The sequence below is a fragment of the Falco cherrug genome, chromosome 3 (assembly GCF_023634085.1).
Source record: "Falco cherrug isolate bFalChe1 chromosome 3, bFalChe1.pri, whole genome shotgun sequence".
In the NCBI taxonomy this organism is placed as follows: Eukaryota; Metazoa; Chordata; class Aves; order Falconiformes; family Falconidae; genus Falco; species Falco cherrug.
In genome coordinates this window covers 63,372,957-63,386,708 of record NC_073699.1, presented here as the reverse complement: position 1 = coordinate 63,386,708, position 13,752 = coordinate 63,372,957, and the positions used below count along the sequence as shown (strand labels likewise).

Here is a 13,752-nt window from a genome sequence, read left to right as displayed (position 1 = left end):
AGACTCTAGTAGTCTCTGCAGATCTTCCACACACACCCATGAGAAAAGTCTGAGCACACCCTGTGGCACAAAAACGTAACAGGCAATGGCACATCCAGAATGGCACAAAAGCAAAGCTGAGAATGGACACCTGGACCAAAAAAGCTCGTTGATCAGAAGCCAGTTAAAAAAAAAAAAAAAGCCTATTACAAGAAAAAGCATACTAATACAGACCTTTTAGAATAAGTTTATTAATCAACCACAATTATAAAATTTAAATATTTATACAGCAAGATGGAAAATTCTTAAGTCACCAAATACTCCAAACTATTTTGCTGCAGTATACACAGGAATGGTTTTGTTACTTTTACAAGTTGATCCAATATAATCCTTTAGTTACTCAGCAACTTCTTGAAGGCATATTTAATTTTGAGAGTATGTTTCACATTTGTCAGTGCAATATACAAAAAGAAAAAAAATCCAAGACCATACTAAACTGATTCCAAAAATAAAAAAGGAAAAAAAAAAGACAAAAAAAGACAGGCATATTAAAAGTCAGCTACTCCATAGTTTGTGGTTAATACTGTTTGTATGTGTTGCCATAGCTCAAAGGGTACTGATAAAATGTTCCTTTGACACACAAACATAAATAACATATTCCAAATATTGTAGTTTGTTTTGCAAAACATGCATGAAGTTCCCAATTTTTTTAAAAATCTTCTGTACGAGAGAAGAAATATCAAAGGCAGCCAGAAATGGAAGCATTCACAAACACCAAAATAAGGCCCTTCAGAGTTTATTTAAAGTAACATGTTAAACCCCTTCATTCTCAGGTAATAGATTAAGAGGCCGAGATACACATCGTCTGCGAGGGTGAGGATACTGGAGGTTGGCAGTGTCAGCATCGCAAGAGTGCTCTATCAGAGGAGGAGGAGGAAGGAGCTGGGCATGACTGGACCATCTCGATCCAGCCCGTGGGGAATCCAGAGGGGGAAAGAAATACCTGAAACAATTAAGAAAGGAACAAAACACCAAAACAAAAAAACAAACCAAAAAAAAACCAAACAAAAAACAAAACAAGAAAAAGAGAAAGGTAGTAAATACAAGGAGAACCAAAGAGGAGAAAAGACATGCTGGAAAAAAAAAAAAGGCTTTAGTATATCCATGCCAAAACCAATAGAACATAATAGCAGAAATCAAGGCTTGTAATTCAAAACAAGACAAATCTGGAAACTGTTCTTCAAAGGAAAATAATACAGTCTTTTCCACTGAAATTCATAGAAAAGAACACCATAAAAAGAATCCTAGTATACATCTTTACAAAAGAACGGATTGCTTTGGAAATCAAAAGGATGTTGTAGCACAGCTATTAACAGGCTTTAATTCTCCCAAAATTCCTGCAATTTGTTAACAGAGCTTTTAGTAACGCTTCATTTGTGACACAAAATATACATTAAATATTATTTAAGTACATTTTCTGCATATGCATCTAATTCAGATTAACTTCACAGCGCTTCCAAAATAGATGTAAAAACATCATTGTTTTTACAATGCTTTAAAATTAATAATATACATTTACAGAGAATAACTACTTTCAGTGAAATACAGTCTTTGTATGTATTTACATTTTTCTGCAAAATCCTCAGAGTAAATTTAAGATTCCTGGTGAATGCAAGACTCAGAATTATGCCATTTCATGTCATTTTTCTGCCGTTTTTATTAGAACTTACCCGTAATACTTGTGCCTTTTAGTATAACTATATTAGATACCTACAGATATTTTCTGTCCTGTTTACAGTTCTGTGGTCTTACATAAATGAACAGCTATACAATTAATGACATTATGGGACAATTCACAACAAGCTGCATTTTGGTTTCTATCTTTGTATGGCTCAAGTGTTTGCATTTTTTAGGATACTATGCTTAGAGAATTTTAGTTACTCCATGGAATTATTACCATAGGAATGTACAAATACATATCAGAAAAAGTACTTCTCTTAGGATGAAGAAAGTATGACAGTACTTACAAAACATTTATTTGAAGTCATACTAAGGTATAAATGAAGCAATACCAAACTATCAAAAGCTACCATCTGTACAATTGTCAAAACACAGTTTTCTTATTCCTTTAAAACTAACAGCTGCATATATTACAAAGCAGTTACAAACTTGTGATGTTTAGGAATCTTAAACAATGAACATTATGAAATGCGAAACAGATCATTTATCAAAACAATTTTAATGAAATTTCTCTTAACTGTCACTTCCCTCCTCCCATCCCAATTAAGGACAAAAAAAAAATAATCTCACTTTTAGTCATGAACTAGTCTTTTAATTTGACAAGCTTTCAAAAAAAAGTGTTTTGATGGAAGTTTTAGGGTTTGGGTTGGTTGGCTGTGGTTTTTTTTCCCCGAACAAGAAGCCTCTCCAAGTATTTTTCTATCAGGAGTTCCAACAGTATCAAACTGTGCAGGCTAGTACAAAAAACGTACACAACGTGTTTTAAAAAGGCTTTTTGAATAGCATTTAGTAGTTAGCAGGCTGCTGGTGTCTTGGGAGAGGTCAAACGGCGTTGGGGAGGGGAAAAAGGAGTTCGTTTTCCATTCCTGTGTGCATGCAACAAGCAGCAAAACACCAAAGTTACTCCAGTTAGCTTGGTATCAGCTCTGCTTTCTGTTAAAAAGGACATAATACAAATGGAGAATGGAAATTGTATCATAGATCTAGACACACAATTACATCAACATAACAATACAGCCCTACTGACTTTTTTTCCAGCACTCTACATCATCAGTTTGGAAGCTATTTTGATTACAAATCCAGTCTGGTAACTGTGCTTTAAGTTTTCCGGATCTGCCTATACTTCAGCTGTTCTAAGTGTTTAAATGTATAGACACTGAAACATAGCATCCACAGTCACAGACCAAATAAACGCTGTGTGGCATACCAATTTAGTCAAGTGTCAGTACATGAGTCTTTATTATAAGCATTAATACACTAAGACAAAAGTTAGCAACTGTGCTTATGCAATTCAAGCCAATGTAATTACAAAAGAAAGTATAGTTAAGTGCATCTTTTTGTATAGTAAGGCTCAATCCTAGGACAAGACACCATGTATTCTGAAATTCCACAGACTTAATTCTGTAACAAAATGTTAATTCCAAATTGGAGCCAAGAATAATTTATGAAAACAAACAAGCAAACAATAAAACAGAAAAAAAACCCACTTTCGAAATACAGTGCAATGGAAGGAGCCTAAAATAATGCTAAAAGTTTCAGTTTTACAACAGCTTACTACCGACTTCAGGGAGTCCTTCTGGCAGCAGCAGTCTTAGACAAGGAGACTGTGCAACCACACCCTGTGCTAGAGAAGTATAAAGTATCCTGTATCTCCCTATGGAGCCCAAGCAAATAGTTACATAGCTTTGGACATCATACTTCCAAGACAGGACTGCATCTCAGCATTTTTCTGCTACACTGGAAGTAGCACCTGGAACCAGATGACCAATATCAGGCTTGGGCCACTACCATTTCTCGCTCTCCCATTTATCTTGTGATGAAAATGTTAAAGTCCTTCTCTGTTCAACACAGCTAGGGATCTGGAAGCCAGAACTGCCATTCGGGATTGACTGCTGAAGGGCAGGGGCTGAAGGCTACTCTCCAAAAGCAAACTGTCATAGTACTTTACGATAAGCATTTTAAACTCAAAAAAAGCCATCTTAGTAGCTCTGTATGGATGAGAATGGAGGCTAACCCAAGGCATTTGAAAAATATAAAAGGTGGCCACAAAACTTGGAAGCTGCTGCTATGGAATCTGGCCACATCCAGTCCTTACATAGGACACATCCTGTGAAGCTGATTGTACACACTCCACCATACAAATGCAGGGCTCAGATATCAGGACTTCAGTGTGCACAGATCAAAATGGTTTTCAGAAGAGGCAATGAAATTTACCTACTGAACAGCAATTACTACAGAATAAAAACATAACAAAGAGAACAAGTTAATCTGCAATAAGAATGCCGTATGAGGAAGATTTTAAAAACCCAAAACTTTTATTCAATTGATAGTACACCTGCAAAAATGCAAGTAAACTAACATTAGTATATGATTGTTGAAACCATACATTATGGAGTATCTTTTCCTCCTTCCTTTCTGCTACATTATCCCAGTGAAGAACAGAAATTTGTTGCTGGTATTTTTGCTTCACTGTTTAACATGCATCTAAAACAAAAGGGCAGTTATACAGCAGTACAATCAAGCTTCTCCTTGTCTGAACTATTTCAGAAAGTTACTTTTAATAATGTGAAAGGTCTCAAACTGAAAATAGTTGATGACATTGCTTATTTATATGGAATGATTCAGTTATGGCTTATGGTTTTGTTCATTTTTCTCTTAACGCTGGCATAACAGACACCATCACAGAGCAACACTAGAAGAGCTTGTAGAAGTATTCATGCAATAAATCACAGTGCACTTCAATAAAGAAATTATAAAACAAATACGAAAGCTAAGTAAAATTGAGATGATTCAGAGAAGAGACTATTTACTGAAAGTAAGTCTACTAATTAACCTACCTGCTGGCAGATGATCCATTTAGTGAATTCTGTAGACTCGTATTGGCTGAACCTAGAGAGGCATTAAAAATTCCCTGCTGAGAACTACCATTCACTGGACTCCCATTACCTTTCAATATACCAGTACACTTCCAGTTGTCCATGTAATTAGCTGCAAATACAGACATACAAGAAGTGTTAGTTTCTCTTCTGAAGCTCAGCGTTTGATACAACTATGATGTTTCAACTGCTCTGCACCTGGTGTGAATTAGATTTGAACTTCAATACCAATATATAAATTCTAAACAGCTGAGGATCTGGCCCTTTAGCTGTCTGACATTCTCTGCCTATCCACAATTTAAAACTCAGTTTTGTTCAGCAGGCAATTATTTTCCTTTTTACAGTAATTACAATACTGTAAAACAAACGAGAACAGTCCAGGAAAAGTGCCACTGGGTGGTGGTTGTTGATTTCGGAAATTTACACAGAAAAAAGCCATTTTCCCTGAACACTGTGACTGAATGTAGATTTTCTGGTTTTGGCAGCAGGCAAAGTTAGTAATGCAGTAGCCATGTTAATTTTTATAATGACAATTTTACATAGTTTGGTGAAAGAATTTAAGGGTACAGTTAAAACTATTCACAGCAGCCTAAATCATGCAAGTGTTCCACCACAGAAAGTTATTTCCTTTTTTTCTGACATGTAAATAGAAATACAAAAATATTTATCATTCACAAATCTAAAATGAACTTTTACTCCAAGGTTATTTCTTTGAGTAAAATTTCTTAAGTGTATTCAGCATGCAAAGAAGCTAATGTATTTCAGGTGGGTGACCTTACCCTTCCAGAGCCTAACACAGCCATCATCACCAGAGGAGGCAAGCACTGTGCCTGTAATATTCCAGCTCACTCGCCACACCTGGGAGTTGTGATTATCAAACTGTGCCACGATATGAATTTCAAATTTTGTTAATCCTCCTGATGAAGTCAATTCTTTCCTGTTTAAGAAAAAAAGTGACATTTCTGCACACAACTGCTCAAAGGTCTGGGCTTGAACATGATGACAAAAAGAGAGGACTACATCTTTCAAGAAGTTTAGATCACAATTGTTACTACATTAGGAGTATTGAGATATTCAGACAAAATAACAGACTTGCTCACAGTCTTGTCACCTTAAAAATCAGACTGCTAAAAACAGTCCTGCATACTTGTTACTACTTTTGCTTTGCAGATACTATTAAAATAAGACTATATAGTATGCACCACGTCGCACCAAATAATCTTCCTTTTAAGCTCACCTTAGAGGTTTCAGTGTGAAAATTCGTACATCTTTAGTTGCTACAGCTAAGATGTGGAAAGATCTTCCCAGATTTGGAGCAAATGCAATATCATGTACAGGATCTGTGACAGTCATCAGAGCTTCTGCTTTTGCATACTTCCTGTACAGCATAAGAAATTAACCTTTAATGCCATCAAAATGACCAGTGATGCAAGTTATATAAACCAGACATAGTAGAACAGGGGAAAAGGGATTAGTATACACAATGAGACTTGTAAAAATAAAAAGTTTCTTAACATAAATTTAAGTAACAGTTACAAGCAGATTTCTTCAGAAATGGAATACATCAGATACAGTAACTACTAACAACACAGTGTGCTAAATCATACAACAAAGAACATTACTGTCTACAGTTGAAAAAGGGACACAGACATTCTCCCTTTCACAAATCTAAAGGAAATTTGCATCTCAGTAACTTACTACATTTTCTGTGCTTGTAAGCAGACCACTATCTGCCTCCTCCACTGTTATCATAAACATGTGTCCCATTTTTTTATTTACTACCAGGTAAGTTACAACTTTTCTTTACTGTTAATGCACAGAGAACGTTGTCTGAAGCTAGGCATAAACCCACAAAACACCTTGGCTCCTTTCCCACACCAATCATTCTGACTGAAACACAAGTTGTCTGTCATCATTTAGTTGAAAGTGGTTGTGCACACACTTCCTGACCTTTTCGGTTTCTGAATTCTTAACCGTACAAACTGAACTTTCACAGAATGCTGGTAATTCACAGGACTTTCTGTCATTATAAACGTGCTTTTAAAAGGATTTTAAGGTCACCTTGAACAAAATGGTGCCAAGTGCAACACAATTCAAATTTCAACTTTGCCCTATTAATTCCCTGTGCAAAATTAAGCATATAAATTAGAAGCAGAGTAAGCCTCCCGTTAAAATGCTGGTAGGAACATGGCATTTCTGCACCATGACAGAACAAAATTACCAGTATCATGTCTGATTAACAACAGTTACCATTCTGAGGTCTCCCTCTCCTTTTCCATCTAATAGCTCAGAGACAGAATTAATCTATTATTACTATTTACTAACCCCCTCCACATCTATTACCAGGAAAAAAAAGAAAGGCCATAAATTAAAAACTACTTTCAGATCCCAGAAGTGTTATACATTGTCATTTAGCATACCTGGTATTTTCATTATATTCATAAATTTGAACCTTAGCCAGTATATTTGGACTGTTGTCATCACTTCCTACAGCTATCATTGGAGAATGTGCTCGAGAGCTAAAAGGTGAAAATAAATACTGTTATATTTACAGGTGATTCCACAGAAAGTACACCAAATCTTGTTTTAAATTTTAGATGTGTAATCTCTAAAGAAATCAAAACATAACAAAAATAAAATATCACAAGGCAGGGGGATCACAAGGAAACAGAAGTAAGTACTATGCACAGTTACCGGTACAATCTCTGTTCTGTTGACTTGAAAGCCCACTTTATACACCCACTAAGATGAAATCATTAGGAAACATTATTTAGCAATTCAAGATGATGGTCCCAGAGAACAGGATTGATTTTATATATGCATCTGCGGTCAAGTATTTGCCACAAGTTTCATGGCACAGTCTGCATTCTTTGCAGTACTTTTAATGATTGATTTAGTGGGATTTCATTCAGGTTTTAGAAGATAGATTACAAAAGCTAAACGTGGATGAGTTCTAGTTTTTGTATCAACTTTTAACCCCATCCCATGCATTAAAGTGAAAGCCTGTACTCTCAATCTTCAGGACAGACTACTATCAACGAAGAGAAGATTAACTGGATCAGCAGGCCACAGACCACTACGTCTACAGGGAAAGCCAACTAAGCGCTTCCGGACAAACAGAATCCAAAGGAGTTCTGATTGTTTTTTCCCTTCCTGTTATTGCTGGGGGAGGATACAAGATGAAAAGCTAAGGAGAACCTCTACATGTATGTGTTCTGGCTGAGGAATACCCAACCAAACTCCTCTCTGATTCCTTCCTGTTCAAGAAGGTTAAGTATAACACTGAGCACCTAAGAATCTAACTGTCCCTTTATAAACACTTTCTCTTACGAAAATCCAAGTTAAGTTTTGTGGGATAAATAAAGAGCACTCCATAGCTCTTTAGCTCATTACTTGCTAAAAATAATTAAGCTGGGACTATTACCTCACAGAGCACAAGAGGGCTTTCTGAAACACTCCTCTGGCTCTTGCTTTATTAAAAGAACTGTTAGCAGCTTTCTTTAAGATCTGACTAAAGTACACTCAATCTTCTACATGCAGTTTTAGAATTTATTCTACAAAACTTCAGAACTAACTCTTTAGATCTTCTGCTTAAACCTACAGTTTTAATAACATACCTTGAAGGATTCCAAGAAATACAACTGCAGCTTAGCTTACATGAGATTTCATGCTGCAGTGACCACTGACTAAGGTTCATCACATCTGGAGCTTCATAAATCCTTACAACTCCATCTGCTGAACAGGTTGCTAACATAAGACCCATATGCTTGGGAGCAAACTTCACATCTGTAACAGATGTCCTGCTGTCTACTAGAGTGGTCCTCTTCACCTGCAAAGAAAGGCAGAAATTCTTGAAGGAAATGCTAGAAATTTCCATTAAAAAATTATCCCCTAAGGAAACCTAATGAAAGTCTGACAACACCATTTCATAGGATCACTTACCTCTTCCATCAAGAACTTAAAAAAACAAGTCTTTACACACCAATGAAGTGGAAAAGTGGCAGGTCATTGCACTAATGCAATTTCAAGCATCAAGAAATATACTCATAGTGGTATCAAAGTTCTGATGCCAAAAAGAGTTGTTTAGATTACGCTTTTTAGGAAAAAAAAACCCAACCGCATAACAGAAGCACAAAATAGAAGAATACTGGCCACAGGCAGTTTGAAACTGTCCTCTTCATTCATACCGGTGACAATATTAACTGCAATGCCTAGCAACACTGCTTTTTAATTTCAGTGCTGCTGAAGTTTACCATGAAACATTTTCCAACTGAAGCATCAAAACAATTATTTCTGATAAGGGAATGGGTGAGTACAGCAGACATTTGACAGGAAGATTAGCTAGGGTGAAAGAGGAAAAAAGTTATAAACATTTGTTTTTCAAGTTGTATCCTCTCCTGGCCAAGAAAGTATGAGTTTGAGCTGAAAGCTATGTATCACAACTGCACCCAGGAGTGAGCTTCCACACCCCACCGGGTCCCAAGACTCCTGACAACTTAAATCTTTGTAATTATGTATTTTAATGTTAGAAAACTTTAGTAGAAAACTGCAGATATTTTAGCCACCTAAAACAAAATGTTTGAGGCAGGAATATTATACTGAGTTATATAAGAGTACACATGAAGAATAGCTGAGAAAATCTGTTTAAATCTAAAATTCTCTTGATGAAATGCTACCTAGAAAATCCACTTCCAAACAATTTCCCCTCAAAACTTGATCTCGTTTGAAAGACGAAAAAAGAACAGCATGAGACAGTTTCAGATGAGCTCCTGTCACAGAAAAAAATGTACAACTTTGATTCTACTGCAGATGGAAATTCATGTCTGCAAGTTGCTTGCCAGGGAACATCCTACTAAGAAACACCACCAGCAGTGACACTAATCGGGCCTGAATGTTGTCATCTAGCTGTTTTCCCCAAATACTTCAGGCAAATCAGGGACACTCCATATTAACAGAAGAAAAAGAGTGTGCTTTTTCTGTTTCAGAAATAGAAAATATGTTGCAAAACCAGTAATGTCCAGTAACTTGGTAATTCGAACAATTTGCATGTTCAGTCTTCTGTTTAGTTCTGAAATTTCAACAGTTTGCAGCTTCAGCCCATTATGATAAGCAAACAAATCAGTAAGGCACAGTAAAAAAAAAAAATGTGTTTATATGGGCACATATATAAACTGTAATTAATATGTTGAAGTCTCACCCAGTGACTCTGGCCTCGGAGTTTATCATTTGACTCTCCCACTATTTCTTCCCATACAGCTGCTGTTCTATCAAAAGAGCAGGAAGCCAGGACCTGCCCAAATTCAGGATGGGCCCATGTCACACGCCACACAGATCCGCTATGTGTCTGCAAGATAACACCAAAACACTACAGAGTAATGCACTTACTGTATTAGTCCAAGTGATCATACATTTTCATTACTTTCTGCAGAAGCAAAATTAAATTCTAGGAAGTAGTAAGACTAATCCTTAGAAACCCGTGTTCTTTTATAAAGCTCAAAGTTTCACAGCAGCTCTTGCATTTATTCCTTAAGCACTGCAAAGTTTTGTTGCTATTAATTAATAGCTAAAAGGTAATTATTACAAGTGTATTTCAAGGCATTTCTTATTACTCCTTTAAACCGTAACTTCCAAGATAAGATTCTGCCTTGACACAAAAGTACACCTTCATTTTACAATTTTCATCCATTACCGTGCTCGCTTCTAGCTTGTCTATACTCTTCCAAAGCATATGCAGAGCATTACTTATCTTCTCCTTTTTTACATAAAACTCACCCTTCATACCTAGTCAACCTAATGCTTTTCTTTTTAGAGAAGGGAAATTCAAAAGCTTCACTTGCATTTCCACTTACAAGGATTACTGTATCATGGTGTTATTAAAAGTAAGTTTAAAAACAATTCAGAAGCTGAATGCACTTATTACCCTGATGAAGCAGAGTACGTGACAGTTCTCAGAAAGGTTTGGTTAAAAAAACCAAACAACAAGCACACAGAGGTCAGAGGTTGTAACATTTAATAGGAAGAGGTCTGGCTTTTTTTTTTTTTTCTTTTTAAGTCTTACAATATGCAAAAATTAAATATTCAATTAAAAATTAAGGTACTGTTTTCCAACTCCCTAAACACCAGTTACTGCTATGTTTACTGATACAAAGTCTACCAACATTCCTAAGTGCTAATATAAGGCTGCACGCTAGCTTCTGCTTTAGGTAAGAAGTATTAGAGCTGTTTTATAAAAGCAGAGAAAAAATATTTTGCCATTAAGAAATACAGGATCTACAACAAATCAAAAGTATTTCTGCTCTACTAAGTCAGCAAAAATTAAGCATGTTTTTTCAAAAACGAAGGAGAAATTATGGTTATAACGATGTAATTTTTATAAATACAAACCTTCCAGCTGGCAGTGCAATGCCAATCCCCATTTTCACTTTTGTCCCAGACCTATTGAAAAATCAAAATACAATCATACAATTTGTATATAAAGCTTACCAAGTAGTGCTAAAAAACACAGCCATTTAAAAAAGTAATATATATATCACTAAACATTTTCATCTGGAAAACTCTACCTGGCTCAGTACACAACTGCACTTCACTCAAAAACATCCCTACTACAGGTAGGGAGAAGAGGCATACACCTACAAAATCCACTACTGTATGAAAGCTTTCATTTTTTAAACAATACATTATTCACAGATGACAATTTTTTACAGATCTCAACACTTCCCTCTGTTCCATGAGCAGCACTGGCCAGTTTCACTCTAGAGCTCCCACAGTCCTCACCACCACACGTGCTCACATCTGGTCACAAACCCCTGATATGGCTCCTGGCAATTATCCCAGAGACAGAGCAGGATAACAAAAAGTGACACTACTGGGGGAACAGATCTTGTTCCTGTTACTGATATTTCTGCCTTGATTTATAACCACACGTAAGTCACTTAACCTTCCTTTTTCTTAATTTCCCATATATTTTTATCACCTTTTTGACTTCTTTTCTGAAAAATTGTGAAGTCACTCATGAATGTAACCACATGAAAGATACCTTTAAAAGTCTGGCATCCACTCCCATTTGTAATTCACTCGCTGTATAACTTTACTGAAAGTCACCTCATTGCGCCATCCTGGATCTCTAACACAACCCTTGCTGAGACCATCACGGCCCAACTCTGTAAATTCTCCTGGCCTGCTATTCTGCAGGGCCCACCTAGTGAGAACAGGACCTACGCCACAAAATAGCACTGCTTTACAAGTGTTGCAAAACTCTGTTTAGAGTGAAACTTAACAAGGCAGTCTCACAAAGTGTATTTTAACCATGCAAAAGTAAGGTTATTTCGCTAAAGAACATCGATTTTGATTTCTACCTACCTCTTGGCAACTTGCTTAAGAACATTCATTTGAGGCTGCAAGTTTTAAGTGATCAGTTCAGACCAAAGAGTGACATCATTTTGACTTACTTTTTGTTGTCACTTTTAAATATAACCTCAGGAAGAAGGGTTGCTTGTTTAGTTTTACACCTGATATACATTTGACATAACTTTCTACAGAAAAGACCTCACAAAAGATAAGACTGCTCTCTGCAAATTACATCCCTTAGATCTTAACTCTGCAACTCCTGAATTTTTGTCTTAACTTCCCACTCTGCAGAGAAAACGATAAAAGCAGTTAACTTTTCATTTACTATTACTTAATTTCCCGTAAAGGGATGTAAAATAAAGGTTTCTAGTATTCTACAGTTTCCCTAGCCTGCCAGAGCACACGCAGAACTTTTCAGCCTTTTGCTTACTGGTACTTCGTTATGAAAAAGTAGCTTCTTCCCTCTGGGCCCGTCAATAAATACGCATTTTCAGCTGAATCACAAGACAAGCCGCACCGCTGCAGCCGCAGCAGCTGAAGGATGTTTTCCAGCTCCGCACGGGGTCGGGGGAGCAGCCGCGTCCCTGCAGCCGTGCGCGTACACACACAAAGCGCGCCCCGTGCGAACGCTCCCCGGCCCCGCCGGCCCCGCCGGCCCCGCCGGCCCCGCCGCCCGCACCGCAGCCGGGACCTCGGGCGGAACGTGCCCACGGCGGCGGGTCGCGGGCGCCGAGCGCGGCCCTTCGCTCCCCGGGCACGGCGGGGCGGAGCGGTACGGGCCCCTCCCGCCGGGAGGCGCGGGCCCGCTGCGCGGGGGAAGGCTGCGCCCCGGCCCGGCCCAGCCCGGCCCCGCCGCCCGGTAGGCCGCGCACCGCGGGAGCCGCGCAGGCAGGCGCCGCGCACCCCCCGCACCCCCCCCGCGCAAGGCCCGGCGGCTCCCGCTCACTTTGACGCTCTGGTCGCTGGAGCAGGTCGCCATGCGCCGCCCGTGGAAGTCGAAGGAGACATCGTGGATGAGGTCGCGGTGGTCCGCCGCGATGCTGCGGGCCACGAACATCGCGCCGCGCCCCGGCCGCCACGCTCCCGCCCGCCCGCGCGGCCCAGGCACGCGCCCTCCTCACGCGGCGGGGCGGGGCAACGGCCACCGCCGGCTCGCGCGCAGCCGCCAGAGCCCGCCGCGCGCCCTCGCCGCTTTGCGCGTGCGCCCTTCTGCCCGCCGCCGCCGGGAGCCTCCCCCGCCGGCCGCTCCGCCCCAGGGGCAGCGTCGGGGCGGGCTGTCGAGCCGGCCGGCGCGGCTTCAAACGGCGAGTCTGGCGCGCCAGGCAGCAAAGCGGCCCAGCGCCGCGTGAGCGCTCGCTCGCGTGCGTCGGGGCGTTAATTCCTCCGCAGGTAACGGCGGGGCGCGGGCTGCCGTGGGGAGGCACAGAGGCCCCGGCAGCTCCGAGAGCCGGGGTGCCCTGGCCGGGCGGCTTCTCCCGGCCTGCGTCGCCTCTGAGGTGACACCTTTCTGCCGCCTTCGTTACGGCTGGGCCCTGCGAAGGGTTTTTTGCTACCTGCCCCTGTAAAGGCGTACGCGAAACGCCCGGTTGCCGCGGTGTGGGCGCCGGGCGGCTGGCGGGGCCGCTACGCGCCAGCAGGGGGCGGCAAGCGACAGGCTCGCGCTGCCGCGGGGGCCGGGCTGGGCGGGCCCGCGCGCGCTGCAGTGCGCCGCCGCCTCACGGCCCCGCTGCCGCCTCCGCGCGGCGCTGCGGCTGGCCCGGCCCGCAGGCACTCTCCGCAGCCACGTAGCCCACCCGGGTGATCGCGGTTG

At 40.4% G+C, this 13,752-nt stretch overlaps 1 protein-coding gene across 2 annotated transcripts; it reads right to left on the bottom strand.

Annotated features, from left to right (window-relative positions):
- Nucleotides 1–210: 210 nt before the first annotated feature.
- On the bottom strand, nucleotides 211–13,084 carry SEH1L (SEH1 like nucleoporin). 2 transcript variants are annotated; one of them, XM_055704984.1, is made up of 9 exons: nucleotides 12,889–13,084; nucleotides 10,980–11,030; nucleotides 9,793–9,939; nucleotides 8,213–8,424; nucleotides 7,016–7,114; nucleotides 5,833–5,973; nucleotides 5,375–5,532; nucleotides 4,557–4,707; nucleotides 211–982 (listed from the first exon to the last, which is right to left on the bottom strand). In XM_055704984.1, exons 1-9 carry the CDS (start codon nucleotides 12,997–12,999, stop codon nucleotides 793–795), a joined length of 1,260 nt encoding a protein of 419 aa, XP_055560959.1. In that variant the 5' UTR covers nucleotides 13,000–13,084; the 3' UTR covers nucleotides 211–792. The 2 variants fall into 2 exon arrangements, with proteins under 2 accessions (XP_055560959.1, XP_055560960.1); XM_055704985.1 differs by having other exon boundaries at nucleotides 211–2,652; nucleotides 12,889–13,083.
- Nucleotides 13,085–13,752: the final 668 nt, after the last annotated feature.